General features: G+C 46.7%; 1 protein-coding gene across 1 annotated transcript; it reads right to left on the bottom strand.

Moving 5' to 3' along the window:
- Nucleotides 1–237: 237 nt before the first annotated feature.
- Nucleotides 238–20103, bottom strand: aspdh (aspartate dehydrogenase domain containing). Its single transcript, XM_068023392.1, has 8 exons — nucleotides 19992–20103; nucleotides 18757–18861; nucleotides 18207–18351; nucleotides 17474–17558; nucleotides 16243–16392; nucleotides 14301–14527; nucleotides 1848–2005; nucleotides 238–382 (listed from the first exon to the last, which is right to left on the bottom strand). The coding sequence occupies exons 2-8, from the start codon at nucleotides 18809–18811 to the stop codon at nucleotides 345–347; spliced, it is 858 nt and encodes a 285-aa protein (XP_067879493.1). The 5' UTR covers nucleotides 18812–18861; nucleotides 19992–20103; the 3' UTR covers nucleotides 238–344.
- Between the last annotated feature and the right edge of the window lie 285 nt (nucleotides 20104–20388).

The raw sequence follows: 20388 nt of genomic DNA, 5'->3' as shown, positions 1-20388 counted from the left end.
ACTTGACTGCTCCCACCCCGCCCCGCCACTCCCCATGGCCTGAGAGACTCTGCTGGTTTTATTGAACCCTTCATTCAGTTGAGCTGCCGTGGCACTGCGACCTGTGTCAGTATCTCCCAGCTCGCATGAAGCCTGAGGAGCAATTCCTATCAATCCCTGGTCCAAAGGTGTGCTGTCTCAAGTATGGGCCCAGAAACGGAGCCTCCAGTGTCACAAATCATAGAGAAGAGACATTGAAAGGTTGTTGACAACTGCCCTTTATTGTATGTATTACAAAATGGCTGTACCTCCAAGGACCTGATCGATGGCTCCATTCTCCAAGGACATACGAACTGGTCGACTCTTTAGCACAGGAAGAGTTTGCCTCCATGACCTTTACAATCTGGGGAAAGGGCAGTGAGGGGGTGGAAAATGTTAACGATTCAACAAATGGATCAAAGCAAGTGATCCCTCGATGCACCTTCCGGCCTATCATCTTTAGGTAGGTGAGGCTTTCTATGCGACGGGAGCGACCTTGCTGCTTGTCTGCTCAAACACTGACCACGTCACTGGAGAAAGAACTCAGAGGAGTGACATTGGGAGCTACTTATTCAGACTGAGTTGTGGGACGATGCCTTTTATCAATTCATATTTGGATATGTCACTGTAGCCTCCCCAGCCCTTCATAAACTTGGTTTAATAACTCCACTGAGCCAGAACTGAGGTTCTGAACTTGTCCACCTAAAATTCTGGCCAGGCCACACTTAGCCCCCACTGTTATAAACTGATATTACAGTTTTTGCTATCTATTCCTAAGTCTCTGATGTTATTGTATGTGAGATCTTTTTTGGTGTTGCATGTTGTCGGGTTTTAGACACTTGGAGTATCAAAGCCTGCAGGGCCTGTGACCTCAATGTAGATCCAGGAGAGGGCAGCAGAGGCTATCTGTTTAAAACAACAAACCATCCCCTGGAGGCAGTAGTTCCCTGTGAGACAATAAGACTCAGGATGTGCCTGTTTAATCTTATTTCAAATTACTTTTCACTGATTAAAATTCATCTCCTCAGTCTGTTGGTGTCACTTTGGAATAATATTCCGGGATTCCCTTTGCTATTCAGGACAACATGAGAACAGGAAATGAAATGTTGTTGCTAAAAGCGTGGTGGAACTGATTACCAGGCCAGAGATGGGCGATGGAACAAGGAACCTGAATGGGTTTCAAGAAGGAACTCAGCGGGTTCTTGTCAATAACACATCAAGAAATGTACCAAGGCTCTCCTGTGGGTAGGAGGGCTAGAAGGGCCGAAGGGCCCCTGATGGAAACTTGGATGGAAAATTAAAAGATTTCGGATGCCTGTCCCAATATCTCTTTACGTGGTGCTGCGTCGAATTTTGTTTGAGAAGCTCCTGTGAACCTTGTAGAATCATAGAATCCTACAACATAGTCAGAGGCTATTCGGCCCCTCTTGCATGTGCAGACCCATGGTCCTGCAAATTAGTTCACTTTGTGTCCAATTGCCTTTTGAAAGTTCCCATGGAATCTGATTGTACCACTCTTTCAGGTAGTACATTCCAGATCTTAATGTACTACAGGTACTACTTAAAGGCAAGTTGTTGTTGTTGTGCAAGATGTCTGTCACGTTTACTGTGAACAAACACTCGGTGCACATCAGAAAGTAGTTCATTCTTGTACACTTGGATATATTTCTGAAGTGAGCGCAGGTATTTTTAAATGCAACTCTTGCAACCTTATTTCTTTGTCACAGCATTCGTTCTTGTCCAAGCTAATGATAGATTGAAGGTAACATTAAGCTGCTTGACCTGTCATTAGTCCAAGTGTTGAGAGTGAAGTAGAATCTGCTACTTACTGAGTACGCTGCTCCAGAATGAAGTATAGGTGGCCACACCTGTCACAGCGCCAAGGGTAGCGGGGTTCGTCCGACTAGTCTTTACTGTGAATTCAAGGCCAGAAGTAGTGTCCACTGGACCGGTTACTTCAATATTCACGATGTGACAATTCAATAGACTGCAGGGTCAAAAAACAAATTTCAAATTCGGAAACGATCTAATTAGGAGATGTGAAAATAGCTCAAGTATTGAGTCCAGTTCTGGTCACACTGCACCTTGATACTGAGTCCAGTTCAGTTCACACTGCACCTTGATACTGAGTCCAGTTCAGTTCACACTGCACCTTGATACTGAGTCCAGTTCTGGTCACACTGCACCTTGATACTGAGTCCAGTTCAGTTGACACTGCACCTTGATACTGAGTCCAGTTCTGGTCACACTGCACCTTGATATTGAGTCCAGTTCAGTTCACACTGCACCTTGATACTGAGTCCAGTTCAGTTCACACTGCACCTTGATACTGAGTCCAGTTCAGTTCACACTGCACCTTGATACTGAGTCCAGTTCAGTTCACACTGCACCTTGATACTGAGTCCAGTTCTGGTCAAACTGCACCTTGATACTGAGTCCAGTTCAGTTCACACTGCACCTTGATACTGAGTCCAGTTCAGTTCACACTGCACCTTGATACTGAGTCCAGTTCTGGTCAAACTGCACCTTGATACTGAGTCCAGTTCTGGTCAAACTGCACCTTGATACTGAGTCCAGTTCAGTTCACACTGCACCTTGATACTGAGTCCAGTTCTGGTCACACTGCACCTTGATACTGAGTCCAGTTCAGTTCACACTGCACCTTGATACTGAGTCCAGTTCTGGTCAAACTGCACCTTGATACTGAGTCCAGTTCAGTTCACACTGCACCTTGATACTGAGTCCAGTTCAGTTCACACTGCACCTTGATACTGAGTCCAGTTCTGGTCAAACTGCACCTTGATACTGAGTCCAGTTCTGGTCAAACTGCACCTTGATACTGAGTCCAGTTCTGGTCAAACTGCACCTTGATACTGAGTCCAGTTCTGGTCACACTGCACCTTGATACTGAGTCCAGTTCAGTTCACACTGCACCTTGATACTGAGTCCAGTTCTGGTCACACTGCACCTTGATACTGAGTCCAGTTCAGTTCACACTGCACCTTGATACTGAGTCCAGTTCTGGTCAAACTGGACCTTGATACTGAGTCCAGTTCTGGTCACACTGCACCTTGATACTGAGTCCAGTTCAGTTCACACTGCACCTTGATACTGAGTCCAGTTCTGGTCAAACTGCACCTTGATACTGAGTCCAGTTCTGGTCAAACTGCACCTTGATACTGAGTCCAGTTCTGGTCAAACTGCACCTTGATACTGAGTCCAGTTCTGGTCACACTGCACCTTGATACTGAGTCCAGTTCAGTTCACACTGCACCTTGATACTGAGTCCAGTTCAGTTCACACTGCACTTTGATACTGAGTCCAGTTCAGTTCACACTGCAGCTTGATACTGAGTCCAGTTCTGGTCAAACTGCACCTTGATACTGAGTCCAGTTCTGGTCAAACTGCACCTTGATACTGAGTCCAGTTCTGGTCAAACTGCACCTTGATACTGAGTCCAGTTCTGGTCACACTGCACCTTGATACTGAGTCCAGTTCAGTTCACACTGCACCTTGATACTGAGTCCAGTTCAGTTCACACTGCACTTTGATACTGAGTCCAGTTCAGTTCACACTGCAGCTTGATACTGAGTCCAGTTCTGGTCAAACTGCACCTTGATACTGAGTCCAGTTCAGTTCACACTGCACCTTGATACTGAGTCCAGTTCTAGTCACACTGCACCTTGATACTGAGTCCAGTTCTGGTCACACTGCACCTTGATACTGAGTCCAGTTCTGGTCAAACTGCACCTTGATACTGAGTCCAGTTCTGGTCAAACTGCACCTTGATACTGAGTCTAGTTCTGGTCACACTGCACCTTGATACTGAGTCCAGTTCAGTTCACACTGCACCTTGATACTGAGTCTAGTTCAGTTCACACTGCACCTTGATACTGAGTCCAGTTCTAGTCACACTGCACCTTGATACTGAGTCCAGTTCAGTTCACACTGCACCTTGATACTGAGTCCAGTTCTGGTCAAACTGCACCTTGATACTGAGTCCAGTTCAGTTCACACTGCACCTTGATACTGAGTCCAGTTCTGGTCACACTGCACCTTGATACTGAGTCCAGTTCAGTTCACACTGCACCTTGATACTGAGTCCAGTTCTGGTCAAACTGCACCTTGATACTGAGTCCAGTTCTGGTCAAACTGCACCTTGATACTGAGTCCAGTTCAGTTCACACTGCACCTTGATACTGAGTCCAGTTCTGGTCACACTGCACCTTGATACTGAGTCCAGTTCAGTTCACACTGCACCTTGATACTGAGTCCAGTCCTGGTCAAACTGCACCTTGATACTGAGTCCAGTTCTGGTCAAACTGCACCTTGATACTGAGTCCAGTTCAGTTCACACTGCACCTTGATACTGAGTCCAGTTCTGGTCACACTGCACCTTGATACTGAGTCCAGTTCTGGTCAAACTGCACCTTGATACTGAGTCCAGTTCAGTTCACACTGCACCTTGATACTGAGTCCAGTTCAGTTCACACTGCACCTTGATACTGAGTCCAGTTCTGGTCAAACTGCACCTTGATACTGAGTCCAGTTCTGGTCAAACTGCACCTTGATACTGAGTCCAGTTCAGTTCACACTGCACCTTGATACTGAGTCCAGTTCAGTTCACACTGCACCTTGATACTGAGTCCAGTTCTGGTCAAACTGCACCTTGATACTGAGTCCAGTTCTGGTCAAACTGCACCTTGATACTGAGTCCAGTTCTGGTCACATTGCACCTTGATACTGAGTCCAGTTCAGTTCACACTGCACCTTGATACTGAGTCCAGTTCTGGTCAAACTGCACCTTGATACTGAGTCCAGTTCTGGTCACACTGCACCTTGATACTGAGTCCAGTTCAGTTCACACTGCACCTTGATACTGAGTCCAGTTCTGGTCACACTGCACCTTGATACTGAGTCCAGTTCAGTTCACACTGCACCTTGATACTGAGTCCAGTTCTGGTCAAACTGCACCTTGATACTGAGTCCAGTTCTGGTCAAACTGCACCTTGATACTGAGTCCAGTTCTGGTCACACTGCACCTTGATACTGAGTCCAGTTCAGTTCACACTGCACCTTGATACTGAGTCCAGTTCTGGTCAAACTGCACCTTGATACTGAGTCCAGTTCTGGTCAAACTGCACCTTGATACTGAGTCCAGTTCAGTTCACACTGCACCTTGATACTGAGTCCAGTTCAGTTCACACTGCACCTTGATACTGAGTCCAGTTCTGGTCAAACTGCACCTTGATACTGAGTCCAGTTCTGGTCAAACTGCACCTTGATACTGAGTCCAGTTCTGGTCACACTGCACCTTGATACTGAGTCCAGTTCTGGTCAAACTGCACCTTGATACTGAGTCCAGTTCTGGTCAAACTGCACCTTGATACTGAGTCCAGTTCTGGTCAAACTGCACCTTGATACTGAGTCCAGTTCTGGTCACATTGCACCTTGATACTGAGTCCAGTGCAGTTCACACTGCACCTTGATACTGAGTCCAGTTCTGGTCAAACTGCACCTTGATACTGAGTCCAGTTCAGTTCACACTGCACCTTGATACTGAGTCCAGTTCTGGTCACACTGCACCTTGATACTGAGTCCAGTTCAGTTCACACTGCACCTTGATACTGAGTCCAGTTCTGGTCAAACTGCACCTTGATACTGAGTCCAGTTCTGGTCAAACTGCACCTTGATACTGAGTCCAGTTCAGTTCACACTGCACCTTGATACTGAGTCCAGTTCTGGTCACACTGCACCTTGATACTGAGTCCAGTTCAGTTCACACTGCACCTTGATACTGAGTCCAGTCCTGGTCAAACTGCACCTTGATACTGAGTCCAGTTCTGGTCAAACTGCACCTTGATACTGAGTCCAGTTCAGTTCACACTGCACCTTGATACTGAGTCCAGTTCTGGTCACACTGCACCTTGATACTGAGTCCAGTTCTGGTCAAACTGCACCTTGATACTGAGTCCAGTTCAGTTCACACTGCACCTTGATACTGAGTCCAGTTCAGTTCACACTGCACCTTGATACTGAGTCCAGTTCTGGTCAAACTGCACCTTGATACTGAGTCCAGTTCTGGTCAAACTGCACCTTGATACTGAGTCCAGTTCAGTTCACACTGCACCTTGATACTGAGTCCAGTTCAGTTCACACTGCACCTTGATACTGAGTCCAGTTCTGGTCAAACTGCACCTTGATACTGAGTCCAGTTCTGGTCAAACTGCACCTTGATACTGAGTCCAGTTCTGGTCACATTGCACCTTGATACTGAGTCCAGTTCAGTTCACACTGCACCTTGATACTGAGTCCAGTTCTGGTCAAACTGCACTTTGATACTGAGTCCAGTTCAGTTCACACTGCAGCTTGATACTGAGTCCAGTTCTGGTCAAACTGCACCTTGATACTGAGTCCAGTTCTGGTCAAACTGCACCTTGATACTGAGTCCAGTTCAGTTCACACTGCACCTTGATACTGAGTCCAGTTCTGGTCAAACTGCACCTTGATACTGAGTCCAGTTCTGGTCAAACTGCACCTTGATACTGAGTCCAGTTCAGTTCACACTGCACCTTGATACTGAGTCCAGTTCTGGTCACACTGCACCTTGATACTGAGTCCAGTTCAGTTCACACTGCACCTTGATACTGAGTCCAGTTCTGGTCAAACTGCACCTTGATACTGAGTCCAGTTCTGGTCAAACTGCACCTTGATACTGAGTCCAGTTCAGTTCACACTGCACCTTGATACTGAGTCCAGTTCTGGTCACACTGCACCTTGATACTGAGTCCAGTTCAGTTCACACTGCACCTTGATACTGAGTCCAGTTCTGGTCAAACTGCACCTTGATACTGAGTCCAGTTCAGTTCACACTGCACCTTGATACTGAGTCCAGTTCAGTTCACACTGCACCTTGATACTGAGTCCAGTTCTGGTCAAACTGCACCTTGATACTGCGTCCAGTTCTGGTCAAACTGCACCTTGATACTGAGTCCAGTTCTGGTCACACTGCACCTTGATACTGAGTCCAGTTCAGTTCACACTGCACCTTGATACTGAGTCCAGTTCTGGTCACACTGCACCTTGATACTGAGTCCAGTTCAGTTCACACTGCACCTTGATACTGAGTCCAGTTCTGGTCAAACTGCACCTTGATACTGAGTCCAGTTCTGGTCACACTGCACCTTGATACTGAGTCCAGTTCAGTTCACACTGCACCTTGATACTGAGTCCAGTTCTGGTCAAACTGCACCTTGATACTGAGTCCAGTTCAGTTCACACTGCACCTTGATACTGAGTCCAGTTCAGTTCACACTGCACCTTGATACTGAGTCCAGTTCAGTTCACACTGCACCTTGATACTGAGTCCAGTTCAGTTCACACTGCACCTTGATACTGAGTCCAGTTCTGGTCAAACTGCACCTTGATACTGAGTCCAGTTCTGGTCAAACTGCACCTTGATACTGAGTCCAGTTCTGGTCACACTGCACCTTGATACTGAGTCCAGTTCAGGTCAAACTGCACCTTGATACTGAGTCCAGTTCAGGTCAAACTGCACCTTGATACTGAGTCCAGTTCTGGTCAAACTGCACCTTGATACTGAGTCCAGTTCTGGTCAAACTGCACCTTGATACTGAGTCCAGTTCTGGTCACACTGCACCTTGATACTGAGTCCAGTTCAGTTCACACTGCACTTTGATACTGAGTCCAGTTCAGTTCACACTGCAGCTTGATACTGAGTCCAGTTCTGGTCAAACTGCACCTTGATACTGAGTCCAGTTCTGGTCAAACTGCACCTTGATACTGAGTCCAGTTCAGTTCACACTGCACCTTGATACTGAGTCCAGTTCTGGTCAAACTGCACCTTGATACTGAGTCCAGTTCTGGTCAAACTGCACCTTGATACTGAGTCCAGTTCAGTTCACACTGCACCTTGATACTGAGTCCAGTTCTGGTCACACTGCACCTTGATACTGAGTCCAGTTCAGTTCACACTGCACCTTGATACTGAGTCCAGTTCTGGTCAAACTGCACCTTGATACTGAGTCCAGTTCTGGTCAAACTGCACCTTGATACTGAGTCCAGTTCAGTTCACACTGCACCTTGATACTGAGTCCAGTTCTGGTCACACTGCACCTTGATACTGAGTCCAGTTCAGTTCACACTGCACCTTGATACTGAGTCCAGTTCTGGTCAAACTGCACCTTGATACTGAGTCCAGTTCAGTTCACACTGCACCTTGATACTGAGTCCAGTTCAGTTCACACTGCACCTTGATACTGAGTCCAGTTCTGGTCAAACTGCACCTTGATACTGCGTCCAGTTCTGGTCAAACTGCACCTTGATACTGAGTCCAGTTCTGGTCACACTGCACCTTGATACTGAGTCCAGTTCTGGTCAAACTGCACCTTGATACTGAGTCCAGTTCTGGTCACACTGCACCTTGATACTGAGTCCAGTTCAGTTCACACTGCACCTTGATACTGAGTCCAGTTCTGGTCAAACTGCACCTTGATACTGAGTCCAGTTCAGTTCACACTGCACCTTGATACTGAGTCCAGTTCAGTTCACACTGCACCTTGATACTGAGTCCAGTTCAGTTCACACTGCACCTTGATACTGAGTCCAGTTCTGGTCAAACTGCACCTTGATACTGAGTCCAGTTCTGGTCAAACTGCACCTTGATACTGAGTCCAGTTCTGGTCACACTGCACCTTGATACTGAGTCCAGTTCTGGTCACACTGCACCTTGATACTGAGTCCAGTTCAGGTCAAACTGCACCTTGATACTGAGTCCAGTTCTGGTCAAACTGCACCTTGATACTGAGTCCAGTTCTGGTCAAACTGCACCTTGATACTGAGTCCAGTTCTGGTCACACTGCACCTTGATACTGAGTCCAGTTCAGTTCACACTGCACTTTGATACTGAGTCCAGTTCAGTTCACACTGCAGCTTGATACTGAGTCCAGTTCTGGTCAAACTGCACCTTGATACTGAGTCCAGTTCTGGTCAAACTGCACCTTGATACTGAGTCCAGTTCAGTTCACACTGCACCTTGATACTGAGTCCAGTTCTGGTCAAACTGCACCTTGATACTGAGTCCAGTTCTGGTCAAACTGCACCTTGATACTGAGTCCAGTTCAGTTCACACTGCACCTTGATACTGAGTCCAGTTCTGGTCACACTGCACCTTGATACTGAGTCCAGTTCAGTTCACACTGCACCTTGATACTGAGTCCAGTTCTGGTCAAACTGCACCTTGATACTGAGTCCAGTTCTGGTCAAACTGCACCTTGATACTGAGTCCAGTTCAGTTCACACTGCACCTTGATACTGAGTCCAGTTCTGGTCACACTGCACCTTGATACTGAGTCCAGTTCAGTTCACACTGCACCTTGATACTGAGTCCAGTTCTGGTCAAACTGCACCTTGATACTGAGTCCAGTTCAGTTCACACTGCACCTTGATACTGAGTCCAGTTCAGTTCGCACTGCACCTTGATACTGAGTCCAGTTCTGGTCAAACTGCACCTTGATACTGAGTCCAGTTCTGGTCAAACTGCACCTTGATACTGAGTCCAGTTCTGGTCACACTGCACCTTGATACTGAGTCCAGTTCAGTTCACACTGCACCTTGATACTGAGTCCAGTTCTGGTCACACTGCACCTTGATACTGAGTCCAGTTCAGTTCACACTGCATCTTGATACTGAGTCTAGTTCAGTTCACACTGCACCTTGATACTGAGTCCAGTTCTGGTCAAACTGCACCTTGATACTGAGTCCAGTTCTGGTCACACTGCACCTTGATACTGAGTCCAGTTCAGTTCACACTGCACCTTGATACTGAGTCCAGTTCTGGTCAAACTGCACCTTGATACTGAGTCCAGTTCTGGTCAAACTGCACCTTGATACTGAGTCCAGTTCTGGTCAAACTGCACCTTGATACTGAGTCCAGTTCTGGTCACACTGCACCTTGATACTGAGTCCAGTTCAGTTCACACTGCACCTTGATACTGAGTCCAGTTCTGGTCACACTGCACCTTGATACTGAGTCCAGCTCAGTTCACACTGCACCTTGATACTGAGTCCAGTTCTGGTCAAACTGCACCTTGATACTGAGTCCAGTTCTGGTCAAACTGCACCTTGATACTGAGTCCAGTTCTGGTCACACTGCACCTTGATACTGAGTCCAGTTCAGTTCACACTGCACCTTGATACTGAGTCCAGTTCTGGTCAAACTGCACCTTGATACTGAGTCCAGTTCTGGTCAAACTGCACCTTGATACTGAGTCCAGTTCTGGTCAAACTGCACCTTGATACTGAGTCCAGTTCAGTTCACACTGCACCTTGATACTGAGTCCAGTTCTGGTCAAACTGCACCTTGATACTGAGTCCAGTTCTGGTCACACTGCACCTTGATACTGAGTCCAGTTCTGGTCACACTGCACCTTGATACTGAGTCCAGTTCTGGTCAAACTGCACCTTGATACTGAGTCCAGTTCAGTTCACACTGCACCTTGATACTGAGTCCAGTTCTGGTCAAACTGCACCTTGATACTGAGTCCAGTTCTGGTCAAACTGCACCTTGATACTGAGTCCAGTTCAGTTCACACTGCACCTTGATACTGAGTCCAGTTCTGGTCACACTGCACCTTGATACTGAGTCCAGTTCTGGTCAAACTGCACCTTGATACTGAGTCCAGTTCTGGTCACACTGCACCTTGATACTGAGTCTAGTTCTGGTCAAACTGCACCTTGATACTGAGTCCAGTTCAGTTCACACTGCACCTTGATACTGAGTCCAGTTCTGGTCAAACTGCACCTTGATACTGAGTCCAGTTCTGGTCACACTGCACCTTGATACTGAGTCCAGTTCTGGTCACACTGCACCTTGATACTGAGTCTAGTTCTGGTCAAACTGCACCTTGATACTGAGTCCAGTTCTGGTCACACTGCAGCTTGATACTGAGTCCAGTTCTGGTCACACTGCACCTTGATACTGAGTCCAGTTCAGTTCACACTGCACCTTGATACTGAGTCCAGTTCTGGTCACACTGCAGCTTGATACTGAGTCCAGTTCTGGTCACACTGCAGCTTGATACTGAGTCCAGTTCAGTTCACACTGCACCTTGATACTGAGTCCAGTTCTGGTCAAACTGCAGCTTGATACTGAGTCTAGTTCTGGTCACACTGCACCTAGTAACCCTCAGAGAAAAATATTCCTCCTCAGCTCTGTCTTCAAATGGGAGACCCTTTATTCTTACATTGCAATCTCCTAGTTCTAGTCTCCCCTATGAGGGGAAACCTCCTCTCAGCATTCACCCTGTCAAGTCCCCTCAGGTTCTTATATGTTTCAGTAAGACCACCTCTCATTCTTCTACTCCCTATTGGGTCTAGGGCCAAACTGCTGAACCTTTTCTCAGAAGATAACCTCTTCAGCCCAGGAATGAGTTCAGTGAAGCCTCTCTGAACTGTCACTCGTGCGATTATATCCTTTTTAAAGTAAGTAGATCAAAACTCTACACAGTCCTCCAGATGTGGTCTCACTAAGGCCCTGTCCAGGTGGAGAAAAACTTCCCTACTTTTATATTCTATTCCCTTTGCAATAAATGACAACATTCCATTTGCCTTCCAAATCACTTGCAGTACCTGTATGCTAACGTTTTGTGATTCATGTACAAGAGCACCCAGATCCCGCTGGACTGTTGAGTTCTGCAGTGTCTCTCCATTTAAATCATATTCTGCTATTTTTCCTGTCAAAGTGGAGAAGTTCACATTTTCCCACATTATACTCAATCTGTCAAATTTTTGCCCACTCACTTATTCCATCTATATCCCTTTGTAACTTCCTTATATCATCAGCAAATTTAGCAACTAAGATTCGGTGCCTTCATCCAAGTCATTTAGAAAGATTGTAAATAGTTGAGGCCCCAACACTGCTCCCTGTGGCATTCCACGAGTCACATTCTGCTAACCTGAAAATGACTCATTTATCTCGACTCTCTGCTTCCTGTTAGTTCACCAAACCTTTCTCCACGTTGATATGTTACCCCCTCTTAATTTGTGTAATAATCTTTGATGTGGCACCAACTGGACTACTGTGTCCAGTTCTGGTCACCACATTTCAGGAAGGATATGAGGTCCTTGAGAGGATGCAGAGGAGATCTACCAGAATGGATCCAGGGAAGATGAATTTTAGTGACAAGGTTAGGTTGGAAAAGCTGGGGCTGTTCTCCTTGGAAAAAAGGAGATTGAAGGGAGATGTAATAGAAGTGTACAAGATTATGACAGACTTAGCTAAGTTAGACAACAAAAAGCTGTTCCCATGAACAAATGGTCGAAGGACTAGGGGACATAGATTGAAAGTGTTGGGCAAAGGATGCAGGGGGAATATGAGGAAGCACTTTTTTACACAGCGAGTGGTAATGACTTGGAACTGGCTGCCCACAAGGGTGGTGGAAGCAGAGACAATCAATGACTTCAAGAGGAAGTTGGATGACCACCTGAGAGAAATAGATTTGCAGGGCTACGGGGATCGGGCCAGGGAATGAGACTGACAGCAGAGCTCCATGTCGAGCTGGCATGGACTCAATGGGCCAAATGGCCTTCTGTTGTGCTGTAAATGACTTTGTGACCTGATCAAATGTCTTTTGGAAATGCAAGTACACAACATCTACAGGTTCCCCTTTACCCACATTGCTTGTTATTTCCTCAAAAAACTCTTAAAGATTAGACAAACACCATTTCCCTTTCACAAAGCCATGCTGACTTTGCCTGATTACATTATGATTTTCCCAATGTCCTGCTATGACCTCCTTAATAATGGATTCAATCATTTTCCCTGTGACAGATGTTAGGCCAACTGGCCTGTAGTTTTCTACTTTCTATCTCTCTGCTTTCTTCAACAGTGGTGTTACGTTCACTTTTTTCCAATCTGCTGGGACCTTTCCAGAATCTCGGGAATTTTGGAAGATCACAACTAATGCATCCACTATCTCTGCAGCTACTTCTTTTAAAACCTGAGGATGCAGGCCATCAGGTCCAAGGGACTTGTCAGCCTTTAGATCTAATAATTTTCCTAATATCGTTTCCCGAGTGATTGTGATTGTTTTAAGTTCCTCCCTCCCTTTTACCTCTTGTTTTTCAAGTTTCTTTGGGAATTTGTGTCTCCAGTGAAGACTGACACAAAATACCTGTTAAACACTTCCTTGACAGCCTTTATTATTTCCCAGACTCTCTAGAGGACCAACACTTACCTGAGTTACTCTTTTCCTTTTTAAATACTTGCAGTAACTCTTATTATCTATTTTTATATTTCTAGCTAGCTTTCCTACTCTAATTTCTCTCATTGTTTTTCAGTTATTCCTTGCTGGTTTATAAAATCTGTCCAATTTTCTGATCTACCTGTAATCTTTGCAGAATTTTACATTTTTTTCTTTCAATTTGATACTGTCTTTAACTTCCTTAACCTGTTCCAATATCTCCTTATTTAAAAGCAAAATACTGCGGATGCTGGAAATCTGAAATAAAAACAAGAAATGCTGGAACCACTCAGCAGGTCTGGCAACATCTGCGGAAAGAGAAGCAGGGTTGAATATCTCCTTATGTGGCTTGGTGTCCAATTTTGTCTCTGTGATGCACCTTGAGACATTTTATTCCATTAAAGGTTCTCTAAATACAAGCTGTTGCTGTTGATACTAACCTCATGAGGGCCAGGTGGTCAGAAAGTTGAAGGCAGATATACAGCAAAGGCTACGTTGGGAGGCTACATCTGCGGAAAGGAACATGGCTGAGGGTGATGGAAAAGTAAGACCAGCCTTTCGTGCTTCATAAATTTCTCAAACTGTCTTCAGTCTAAGGACTTGATTTAAAGATCAATTAGGATGTGTAAAACTAAAGTGATTGACAGGGGAGAGGAGATGAAGATTAGCGACTGAAAATAAGTTTTTTTAAAAATAGCAGTGACCGCAAAAAGAGAGCTCAAGATTCGACAATCAGCCAACAATCTTGCTGTTAACCTGCGGATTCAATGGTAAACTTGCCAGATTTTACTGCCAAGTGTCTGTTTAATTCTTGCTCAGAGCAGTTATTATCAAATGCTTAATAAATCTGTGACTATCTAACTGTAACGGTGTGAATCTATTATATTGAGGAGTAACTTATTTCAAGAAGCTGCTACCTCATAAGCCGCTTCTTTGACAATGGACCTCTAACCGATTGAAAGGTCACCTTGGCCCTGACCCCTCTGAATGACCATTCAACGACCCAGAAGGGGTCCTTACCTGGGATCAGCTACCAGGCAGCCCCGCACCTGGTCAAAGCCCAGATTGTCTCCGGCCATGGCTGCCGCAGCCATGGTGTTGACATTATTGGGAGCGAGGGGGCACAGGTTCCTGACTGGCCCATCGTACAACACAGTCCGCTGGCCCTTCATTCTTTCTTTCAGCTCTTGCAGGTGGCCCTCTAGCTTGAAGCTATCTGGATGTTTAATCATTGTCACCTTCAGAGCCTGTGGGAAAGGGCAAAGATCAACAAACAGTTACCCCCTTGACAGCTCAGGCCCACCCAATGAGGCCTCTTGCTGTAGTATATCATGTATGCCGAACGGTGTCTTTGTGCAGAGAAGATCAAGGCTAGCCCATCTCCCAACTGTGCCCTTTTTACGTAACGGACATCAGATGTACTTTTAGTCCATCCAACTCCCCACCCTCTCACACACACTGTTCCCCATCCAACTCCCCACCCTCTCACACACACTGTACCCCATCCAACTCCTCACCCTCTCACACACACTGTTCCCCATCCAACTTCCCACCCTCTCACACACACACTGTACCCCATCCAACTCCCCACCCTCTCACACACACACTGTTCCCCATCCAACTCCTCACCCTCTCACACACACTGTACCCCATCCAACTCCCCACCCTCTCACACACACTGTTCCCCATCCAACTCCCCACCCTCTCACACACACACTGTACCCCATCCAACTCCCCACCCTCTCACACACACTGTACCCCATCCAACTCCTCACCCTCTCACACACACTGTTCCCCATCCAACTCCCCACCCTCTCACACACACTGTTCCCCATCCAACTCCCCACCCTCTCACACACACTGTACCCCATCCAACTCCCCACCCTCTCACACACTCTGTTCCCCATCCAACTCCCCACCCTCTCACACACACACTGTTCCCCATCCAACTCCCCACCCTCTCACACACACTGTACCCCATCCAACTCCTCACCCTCTCACACACACTGTACCCCATCCAACTCCCCACCCTCTCACACACACTGTTCCCCATCCAACTTCCCACCCTCTCACACACACACTGTTCCCCATCCAACTCCTCACCCTCTCACACACACTGTACCCCATCCAACTCCCCACCCTCTCACACACACTGTTCCCCATCCAACTCCCCACCCTCTCACACACACACTGTTCTCCATCCAACTCCTCACCCTCTCACACACACTGTACCCCATCCAACTCCCCACCCTCTCACACACTCTGTTCCCCATCCAACTCCCCACCCTCTCACACACACTGTTCCCCATCCAACTCCCCACCCTCTCACACACACTGTACCCCATCCAACTCCCCACCCTCTCACACACACACTGTTCCCCATCCAACTCCCCACCCTCTCACACACACACTGTTCCCCATCCAACTCCCCACCCTCTCACACACACACTGTTCCCCATCCAACTCCCCACCCTCTCACACACACTGTACCCCATCCAACTCCCCACCCTCTCACACACACTGTTCCCCATCCAACTCCCCACCCTCTCACACACACTGTTCCCCATCCAACTCCCCACCCTCTCACACACACACTGTTCCCCATCCAGCTCCCCACCCTCTCACACACTCTGTTCCCCATCCAACTCCCCACCCTCTCACACACACACTGTTCCCCATCCAACTCCCCACCCTCTCACACACACTGTACCTCATCCAACTCCCCACCCTCTCACACACACTCTGTTGCTCCACTCTCCCTGTTAAGATGATCTTCTTCCTCTTTATGCCACTGGTATTCTTCAGACCTTCTCAGTCAGTGAGACCAGTACCATGGTTGGAGTACTGAGTGAGCCAGGAAGTGATACTTGACATGTCCAGCTGGACAGAAACTAAGAACAGACAACTGCTCTTTGACCCCATTGAGGGCACTGCTAAGTTGCTGGAGCCCATTGCTGCTCACCTTCAGTGTTCCTCTGTTTGCCATTTTCTGGATATCTTCTCCCCCCCAGAGTGCCCCACTGGGCACATACAGTGTGTGTCCGTATCTCCTCGCTGCCTCTCGACATTTGGTGTTCACTCTCTGTTCGGCAAAAGCAGTGGGAGAACCGACCTGTGGGACACAAAGGCAACATTCCATTGTGGAAACCAGTGGGAAATGCAATAATTCAATCCTCTGGGCACACTTGAACTGTGATTGTTCTCAGTCGTAGCTCTCTCATGTTTCTTGTGTTTTTGAGTGCTTGGGGGTAAGGAATTTTTAGCTGTTTAGTCTGTGAGGCTGTGAAAGGTGCTACATCAATGCAAACCTTGCTCTTTCAATCATTGAATTTACAGCACAGAAGAAGGCCATTCAGCCTATCGAGCCTGTGCCAGTGCTCACTGTTTAACTGCATGTGTCTAATTCCTTTTCCCTGTGGGTTGTAACATTCCACTGTATGACATTCCCTCTTCTACTAACTGCCAGTGTGACAACATTCCTTCTAACTTCCCCTCCCACTGCTCTCGTGAGGATCCTCAGTACTAACCTCTCGGGAATAGGTTCCCAGCCTGTTGCAACAATGATTCACTGTTCATCCTCCCCAATAAGGTGTCACCTGTGGACACTTTGTGCCGTCATCCTTGGAACCATGATTTGAACTTTGCCCAGCTCGAATGGGGTGCTCATTGTCACTTGATGGCCGGAAGCATCCAATGGGCAGTCTCAGTCCAATTCACAGGGGGCCAGTGGGGTAAAGCACTCACTCAAGAGGCTCTGGCCTTTCGGACACTCCTCCCCTTTGCCCCACCATGGACAGTCGTGCCGTCATTCAACTGGCGCCTACTCTCTCAGTTTCCTTCCCTGAAGCCCTCTCCTCCTTTAAAACCCCAAGCTCATTGATAATGCTTTTGGTCACCCATCCTAATCTCTTGTCTTTTAGTCCAATTTCTTTTTTTGGATCACACCCCTGTGAGACGCTTTGCGATGTTTCTCGAAGTTCAGGGCGCTGTAAGTTGTTATTGTCATCCATGGGATGTTTTGCAAGGAAATGGGAGTTGAGGTTTTTGAAGGAGGGACAAAGAGAAGAAAAGTGTTTTCGTTTATCTGCATCTCCCCCAACCACCCTGCTCTCCATGCAGAGGGAAATCTGCTTTCCTTCTGTATCCTATTGGCTCCATCGAAAGGCCTCCAAGTCTTGGAATGGCAAACTTACCATCAAATCTGTGTGTTTGAGAAACTCTGCTCCATAGTCCATTATTATCTGAGGATGGGCTACTTCCACAATCAGGTCAGCACATCTGGGGAAGAAAAATAACCAATGGTAGTCATCGTGCACAAGAATAAGAAATTCCATCAAACATCAAAACTGCTCCATCCCTGCTTTTCCATCACTCAGTCAGTCTCCATTGTAAAGTCAGGAACCTGGGACATGACCTGAGGCAGACAGTCCTTGTTCTTGGTAGTGAGGTAGAGTAATAAAACAAGTAATAATAAGTTAGGGTAGGGTTACACAAATCCCATCATAACAACATGGTGAGTTTCACAATCCCCCTCCCTTCCCCCCCATTCCCACCCCCAACAACCCTCTGTCATTTCTTGGGTATTGAGGACAGAATGCTCTTGACGGATTGACCTGGAGTTCCACTAAACCAAGATTTCAGGAGTTCCTTCAGCCCCATGTCTCTGCTTAAATCCCCAGCTTTTCCAACTCCAGTCGACAGAACACTCCTTCCCTCCCTCTCCCACTTCACCGTCAACTGTGAGCATTCATTTTGTATTCTGGCCAGTTAGTCTCATCTTTCAGTCCCTCCATCTAGCCACTCTGGTAAATCTTCTCTGCATTCTCTCCAAGCCCCCGTGATATCATTCCTAAAGTGTGGTGCCCAGAACTGGACAAAATACTCCAGCTGGGGCTACAGCAGTCCTCTCAAAGTGAGATCAATCACCTCTCAACAAACTTGTTCAGATCCTCCAGCTGCAGATCCTTTCGGACTTTTCCTTCCATCTTTTTCTGACTTCTGTTCCACACGAAGGCCAGTTCAAGGCCATGCTCATGTCCTTCTTCCTCAATCATCTGTGCTAGGTACTGGCCTGCAAGTGAGGTGAAGATTTTGAGCTTGCATATTCCTCTTCAACATAATGAAACCTTTAGAAATATCAAGACCCAATAGGTCATCATATCTTGAGGGTTTCACCTGTACTGCAGGCATCCAGAGATTTCCCTGCAAAACCACTCAGAGTGACTCCGTTAAACAGGGGAGTTCTGCCTGGTGTTCTGGTCAATATTTATCCCTCAACCAACATCACTGGAACCAGATATTTATTATCACATTTCTGTTTGTGGGAGCTTGCTGTGCACAAATTGACTGTCACATTTCATACATTACAACAGTGACTACACGTCTAATGAACTTCACTGGCTGTGATGTGCTTTAGGATATCCTCAGAATGTGAAAAGTGTGATAAAAATGCAAATCTTTCATCCTTTTAACCTACCCAAGTGACCAAAGCCGATGATCCCAATCCTCCGTAACTTCCCCTCTTGAGCCATTGCAGCCTCAGGACTGATCCTGCTCCTGTTGTCCCTGCTCGCCAACTCTCCTGAAAGACACGGTCAGAGGAGAATGTGAAGGCTTTTGGATATATTTCCAGGGGTCTCGGGTGAGGTGGGGGACAGGGCATTTCTCAGGTGAATTCTGCTGGCCCTTGTCTCAGTTATATTGTTGCCAAGCCCCGCAACACGCCATTGGTCAAGGTGAGGGAATCCGTTCAACGTTTGCAAAATTAAATGGCAGCTCATGTGTCTCTGCTTTCGTCGAAACAGAGACATTGAATTATTTATATTAACAGCAGTTGGAAAGGACCAGAGAAGGCCATGCTGGAGGGAGACAGTGGCGTAGTGATAATGTCACTGAACTGTAATCAAGAGGCCTACTCTAATGCCCTAGAATCTTGTGTTCAAATCCCACCACAGCAGCTTGTAAAATTTCAATTCAATTAATTAATAGAAAATAAATCTGGAATTGAAAGCTAGTCTCAATAATGGTGCCTTGAAACTATCATTGATTATCATAAAAAGCCATCTGGTTCACTAATGCCCTTTAGGGAAGGAAATCTGCCGTCATTACCTGGTCTGGCCTACACGTGACTCCAGACCCACAAGAATGTGGTTGACTCTTTAACTACCCTCTGAAATAGCCCAGCAAGCCACTCAGTTGTCAAGGGCAATTAGGGATGGGCAACAAATGCTGGCCTTGCCAGTGATGCCCACATCCCATGAAAGAATAAAATAAAATGTTCACTCCAGTCAACGATTGCTGAACATAGAAGGCATCAGATCCACATAATCCAAGCCAGCTTGCAGCCCACGTCACAAGGTCTGCGGTTTGTGGCAGCTTGCTATGCACAAATTGGCTGCCATACTTCCTACATGACAACAGTGAGTGTCAACTTTCCTGCTAAGCTGCACACATGCATGGCCATGCAAAACTTTGAAAGGTACCTTACACAGAAATAAGTTTGCCTTGCACAAAGAGAATTTCGAGGGAATGGTGATGGCTACTTTTCAAAAGTACTTCATGAGCTGAAAAGCACTTTGGATCATTCTGAGGTTGTGAAAGCGGGTCTAGAAATGCAAGCCTTTCTTTCTTTACACTGGTGCAAACAAAATCCAGCACGAAATCATAACCTGAAATCTAACTGCCAAAACCTTAATACCGGTCAGCACAAACCTCAGCATTGAAAGATCAGCCGTAGTCTCGGGCACTACAAACCCTCAGTTTCTTCCAGAAATACTGGGACTTTCGAAGTTTGGAGATTTCTGATACAGCTACAGAGATACACTTTAACCTGGTCAGTTAATAATTAATGGTCATAGTGGAAGAACAGCAGTCACATTGTTCACTTTGTTGACTGCGTGCCTCCCCACTTTTATAAAAGCATTACTTCTGTCTCCCGCTGTTGTGTGCAGTCAATGTATCCTCTCCTCACTGACTGGCTGGAGGCTGTGTGTAGGGTTTCCAACTCTGACAGGACATAGTCCTAGAGGGTTTATTATATGACTTTCTGCCATACAACCATCCCACCTCTACATACCCCCATTAGATGCCTGACATTTCCATCCTCATG

The sequence above is a fragment of the Heterodontus francisci genome, chromosome 47, assembly GCF_036365525.1.
Source record: "Heterodontus francisci isolate sHetFra1 chromosome 47, sHetFra1.hap1, whole genome shotgun sequence".
NCBI lineage: Eukaryota > Metazoa > Chordata > Chondrichthyes > Heterodontiformes > Heterodontidae > Heterodontus > Heterodontus francisci.
Note: the sequence above shows the minus strand (reverse complement) of the source record. Positions and strands in the feature narration are given on the sequence as shown.